This window comes from Dermacentor variabilis, chromosome 11, assembly GCF_050947875.1.
Source record: "Dermacentor variabilis isolate Ectoservices chromosome 11, ASM5094787v1, whole genome shotgun sequence".
Lineage (NCBI taxonomy): Eukaryota > Metazoa > Arthropoda > Arachnida > Ixodida > Ixodidae > Dermacentor > Dermacentor variabilis.
Window position 1 is genome coordinate 79,060,392 of NC_134578.1, and position 6,000 is coordinate 79,066,391.

Consider the following 6,000-nt stretch of genomic DNA (forward strand, 5'->3'; position numbering starts at 1 on the left):
ACTTCTGCACGAAGCAGACGAGGACGAAAGCGCTGTTGCAACAATACACGGATGGTACTAGTCTAACGTACTACCTCACCGATGACTTCAGGTGCTTTTCAGTGATCCAGGCAAGACTCCTTTTTTCGACAATACTCGAGGAAATACTAACTATCAACGGTTCATAAGTCGACGTCTGCTTATCGCCCGCAAACAAATGGCTTAATTGACAGAGTGATTTCATCGCACATGGCCTGATATGATATCTATCTATTACGGACCGGACCACAATAACTGGTACAACATTTCATTTGTGACGTTTGATCATAACGCCGCTGTACAACGAACTAATGGCCACTCCCCTTTCGACGTTGCTTACGGCCATTCGCGTACTGTTACGCTCGATGCCTCTTTCTTAAATGTCCCTACTAGCTCCTCGGCTTCTGCGTCCGAATAGCTTGTCTCAAGAAGCGATGAATGTCGACAACGTGCTCAACCGAATACAGAAGCCAGTGAATAAGGCAGAAAGTAGCGTTACGGCCGGTCTCGCCGCGACGTTTCTATTCGTCCTGGATATGAGGTGCTGCTCTAAAATCCCTTTCGTTCCACTGGCTTGTGTGACAAATTCATGTCGCGTTTTCTAGGCGCTTCAATTATTATAGAAGAAATCTCCCCTCTGAACTACCGTGTCACTCCCGTTGAAGTTCCTTCTAACTGTCGTTGTCACGGTTCTGAGATCATTCACGTCCCGCGTCGCACACTATTAGCATTGTGCTTCTTGTCGGTCAAAGTTGCGGCCAGGCTGCCCGATTTAGCGCCCGGGGGACATGAATGTGAGGATTGAGTGCGCATTTCATTTTCCGCATCTCCACTTTCTATCGCGGCCGTAATAGTGGGTGGGTCTATTGCAAGAAAAAAATACTTGCGACGTAACCGTTGTCTTAATATATATATATATATATCATCATCATCATCAGCCTGGTTACGCCCACTGCAGGGCAAAGGCCTCTCCCATACTTCTCCAACAACCCCGGTCATGTACTAATTGTGGCCATGCCGTCCCTGCAAACTTCTTAATCTCATCCGCCCACCTAACTTTCTGCCGCCCCCTGCTACGCTTCCCTTCCCTTGGGATCCAGTCCGTAACCCTTAATGACCATCGGTTATCTTCCCTCCTCATTACATGTCCTGCCCATGCCCATTTCTTTTTCTTGATTTCAACTAAGATGTCATTAACTCGCGTTTGTTCCCTCACCCAATCTGCTCTTTTCTTATCCCTTAACGTTGCACCTATCATTCTTCTTTCCATAGCTCGTTGTGTCGTCCTCAATTTGAGTAGAACCCTTTTCGTAAGCCTCCAGGTTTCTGCCCCGTAGGTGAGTACTGGTAAGACACAGCTATTATATACTTTTCTCTTGAGGGATAACGGCAACCTGCTGTTCATGATTTGGGAATGCCTGCCAAACGCACTCCAGCCCATTCTTATTCTTCTGATTATTTCTGTCTCATGATCCGGATTCGCCGTCACTACCTGCCCTAAGTAGATGTATTCCCTTACGACTTCCAGTGCCTCGCTGCCTATTGTAAATTGCTGTTCTCTCCCGAGACTGTTAAGCATTACTTTAGTTTTCTGCATATTAATTTTTAGACCAACTCTTCTGCTTTGCCTCTCCAGGTCAGTGAGCATGCATTGCAATTGGTCCCCTGAGTTACTAAGCAAGGCAATATCATCAGCGAATCGCAAGTTACTAAGGTATTCTCCATTAACTTTTATCCCCAATTCTTCCCAATCCAGGTCTCTGAATACCTCCTGTAAACACGCTGTGAACAGCATTGGAGATATCGTATCTCCCTGCCTGACGCCTTTCTTTATTGGGATATATATATATATATATATATATATATATATATATATATATATATATATATATATATATATATATATATATATGCCATCGAAGGTGTACATGACACACAGCGTGCGCTAATTGCATTAAAAGAAGCTTACGATTTGCGCTGTGCGACCTCTTATATTCATGATCACAGAAGACTGATGATATTCGTCGTGGTACAAACTTTCTTGAAGAGCAGACGTATGGATCTGCAAGCAAAAATTTCACTGTTGTTACCCGCGACTACGATGGTTGATGATAAATACCGGGTGTTTCTAATCGGCTAATGAAGGAGGACGTAATTACGAGATTTTTAGGTAATTTCTTCACAGGACATATTGCAATTTATGAATTGTAACCATGAACTTTCCAGAGACATCCACTTGTAACGAAATATAAGGATTTCCGGCAAAAATACAATATTGTTCCGCTTATTCCTTCTTTAAACGACAGCTTTATGCACAGAAGCACAAACTGGGACGCGCGGGCATTCTGTCGCACATTTTATGCTGCAAAGTGTTTTATGTCGAATCATTGGTCCTATCTCTATGAAAACATAAATGGCACCAACGTCCAATGTTTTTGGTGTCCATAGATATATATCTAGCCTGGGTATTTTCATACTTACCCTGACCAGCCTTGTTTTTCAGACTTTACAAAAGAATGTTCACTAGCAATTAAAATAATGGGGAACGCAAGTTCCGTTTAAGCTTGTAAGTGCGCATTTCATGAAACGCCTGATCGTAAGACGACGTTTATAGAAAATTATAAGCTGAATATTCCCGTAAAGAAGTTGCCACAGCGACGTACCATGGGAGAAGCATTTTCTTGACATGTCACGAACTTACCTCTTCAGTCTGGCTGCCTTCTTCCCGGCTCGTTGTCATCAGTAGTTTGGTTGCCAATACATCACTTTTCTTCAAATTAAGGATAATATCGTCAGTGAGTTGGAGAACGAAGTTGGAAGCGGTCGTGCGCTCTTGCAGAATGGTTGGGTATACAAGAAATCTGTTCTCTACAGAAGTAAATAGATTAGTGACGCATAGCAAGTCGTTATAACATCATCGCTTTAGGGCATGGATACCATGTAGCGGCAATTTTAACGGATTTATTTGCCAATGTCCAACAAAGCTGCTACAATTTTCAAATATTAATGCGATGCGATAAACTAACAGTCTTTAGAGAAATATTCAGTAAGAAATAAGGTTTGTTTACGTAAACAAGAGCTTGGGCTGAAATATGACTACGGCTGTTTGTACAATGACGTGGCCTTTGGATATGTTCATGGAGTCAGGTAGATCTCGTCTACCTCATACTTTAATAAGGGCACGAATTGAATAAAAACAATTAACTGATCAATTTTCTCCACTGTAAGTTATGGAAAGGTTTGGTACCGTAATTGTGATCAGTGAGTTTTTTAAAGCTCTTGTTACACGAATCTAAACTTGTGTTCTCAAAGTTACCTGCGGAAGAGAAGACGGCCAGTCTTGCCAATACAATGATTGCGAGCATTTCCAACCTTCCCGCCTCCGTCAAGTGATGCAGTCTGATACTGCGCCCTTTTGCTCAAGCGCGAATCCCCGTCTCTGTTGTAGAGAAGAGATCATCGCAGAAAAAGAAAATTTGGCCTCCTCCTGCTATAACATCACTGCAGAGAAAAGTTCTTGATCGCACCCTTAGGTGAAAACATCGTGCTCACTTTGACTGCTTTTGTTTTGTGATTCAAGTAAGAAGAGTGCGCTAAAGTGCACCAAATGATGTTTCGACATTCTACTTTTGTGGTCATGGTTCGAAATTTTGCCGTAACACAAAGCGTGATTGTTCAAACAACTCGTGGAGTGAAAAGTCAGCAACAAGGAAGACACTAAATTTCAGTCGCTGTGAAGAAAGGGACGGGCAACCTTCTCTTTGACGTACATTTCGCGAAGCAGACCACGTGCGTTCAAGAAAATCATAAAAGAGCCGTGCCATAATATCTGATATTGTATGACAAAAGGTGATCAACCACATCAAACGGTAAGGTTTGTGGCACAATGGACACAGCATGCTGACGCAATATGAACAATGACAAATACTTTGATGCTAAATATTCCGGCTCAACTTGCTTCGTCGAAGCAAATATAGAAAATATCGCTAAAGTAAACATATTGCTCCTAGTAGAGAGATAGCCAAATATGCGGCTCGTGAAAAGTGCAGGAAGTAGCCAAAAGATGTTAATCGCAGTATTACAATAAGGGTGACATAGCCCTTGTTTCACTTTTTTACATCCATTTTGGTGCAGTTGCCGAAATTAAGAACATACTAATATCGCATACGCAATGCCGAAGTTGTGTCTTCGGGCAGGTACCAAGTGGTACAGACCCAGTGCCAACCGACCAAAGCCACAAGTTCTTTACTAGACCAGAGAGCAGCCAACATCAAGTTCTCTATTCGGCCCATGTCTGCTACGCCACATAGCAGCCAGCGCATACCTATTGTATAGCGGAGAACTTGAGCCATGGATTGTAAGAGGCTAGGTAGAGTACAATGGGGGGACCCGGATTGTGAGTAAGATTGCCAAGTAACGCCGATCGCATTAAATGTTGGTCGATCTCTGACACCGTCTTATCCTTTTGTTGGGGTTTCCGCATCTTGACATATAACCGTGTTAGCAAGTGACCGCATCGTTAAAAATCTCATTACAGGAGATGGACAGTTTTATAGCAGTAGCACTCAGCGTTTCACTAAAGCGTACCTTCAAGTATATTTAGAAAGTTGTGTTGAAGCCGCCCGCTTGTTTCCTTTTTACGTGGTGCGTCAATGGCCGACTTGGCCTTGTGGTTCTCTTACAAAGCTTCACGGTGTAAACAAAGCAGTGGTGACACGATGCGCGAGATGCACACAACAACCGCCGCTTTCCTGCTTCCTAGAAATCTTGAAGGGGAGGCATGTGTGCGCTGACTATGGCCAGACAGTAATGCATTGTTTTGACGAACTGACCAAGAGCTGGCGCATACTGACCATCGGACTTGCTGTAATGTCATGGCTGACTTATAATAACAAGGAGCAAAAAATAATGGCTTGCTTGCTACCGACAGCAGGATAATATTGAACTGGCACAGTCAAGGCATTATTATCTGCATATCAGGGACATTTCCTGACTACAACCAGAAACTTTCGCTACTTATTCGAGAGAAATTTTACGAATGATGTAACTCGTAAGCATTTTGAAGAAAGCTTACTGTTTCTTCTTTTGGATAATGCCATATTTATTTAGTTGTCTCTCCTAGCTTTGAAGCTCGGAAATCGAATAACAAACATTTCTCTGAGAATATATTACTGCTAGAGAAGGCCTGTTGCTCCTAGGCGCATGTTGTGGATGTGCCCGTTGTTTGAAAATTTGAACATTTCGTTCCAGGTAAACATTTTGTTCCGAGCTCAAAATATACATGAAGGACATACGAACACCTTAAATCTTAAGCTGCCATTGCATAAACAAGGACAATAGGCCCCCATTTACTTTCTTGAATTCCGGTCTATGAAGGCAAACTATAAATAATAATCGTGATAAAAAAACAAATCAGGAAGGGTTGCTGAGCATTCCTTACCTGACGATTCTTGTCTCGCACATTAAGTGGACCTTGATATTATTAAAAATATGTAGAACATATCATGTTGTGCATAGCAGCAACAATGCCCTTGTTATGACCCTTAAGTTATCTTTTTTTTAAACGAATTCATGAATACGGCCAACTGCCTCACATCTACTGCAATATGCTAGAAAAACGCCGACGCTTGAATAGTTTCGCAATTTAACCAAACGGATTAGTTATCAAAATCTTTTACCATAAACTAGAAAGTGCTGCTGCTCTGTCATTTCCTAGGCATAGGATAACACCGTATTGGAACCATATTTCTTTTTTTAGCATTACTAGCATTCGCTGTGGCGGAAGGGCACAATAGTCCTTTTTGTAGTATTGTGTGTCTGTGTTTTTCTTTTCCTTTTTTGCTGGTGCGCCGCGCTTCGCGGGACAGAGTGAATGTGCGAGATTGAAGAAAACGAAAAGCGAAGCAAGGAAGGCGTGCTGAGGGCAGTAGGCACCGAAAGCGGAAGAAACAAAAGAAAGAAGTGTTGCACGAGGATGTTGAC

General features: G+C 42.5%; 1 protein-coding gene across 2 annotated transcripts in view; it reads right to left on the reverse strand.

The window, feature by feature from the left end:
* Positions 1-3,489, reverse strand: part of LOC142563688 (venom metalloproteinase antarease TserMP_A-like) — a 45,506-nt gene extending 42,017 nt beyond the window's left edge. The window contains exons 1-3 of one of the 2 annotated variants that reach the window (XM_075674284.1): positions 3,335-3,489; positions 2,720-2,886; positions 1,988-2,080 (exon numbers count right to left, since the gene is read on the reverse strand). In XM_075674284.1, coding sequence (XP_075530399.1) covers positions 1,988-2,080; positions 2,720-2,886; positions 3,335-3,383 — 309 coding nt within the window. In that variant the 5' untranslated portion in view covers positions 3,384-3,489. The remainder of the gene's footprint in view (positions 1-1,987; positions 2,081-2,719; positions 2,887-3,334) is intronic. The other variant, XM_075674285.1, reaches the window with a different exon arrangement.
* Positions 3,490-6,000: the final 2,511 nt, after the last annotated feature.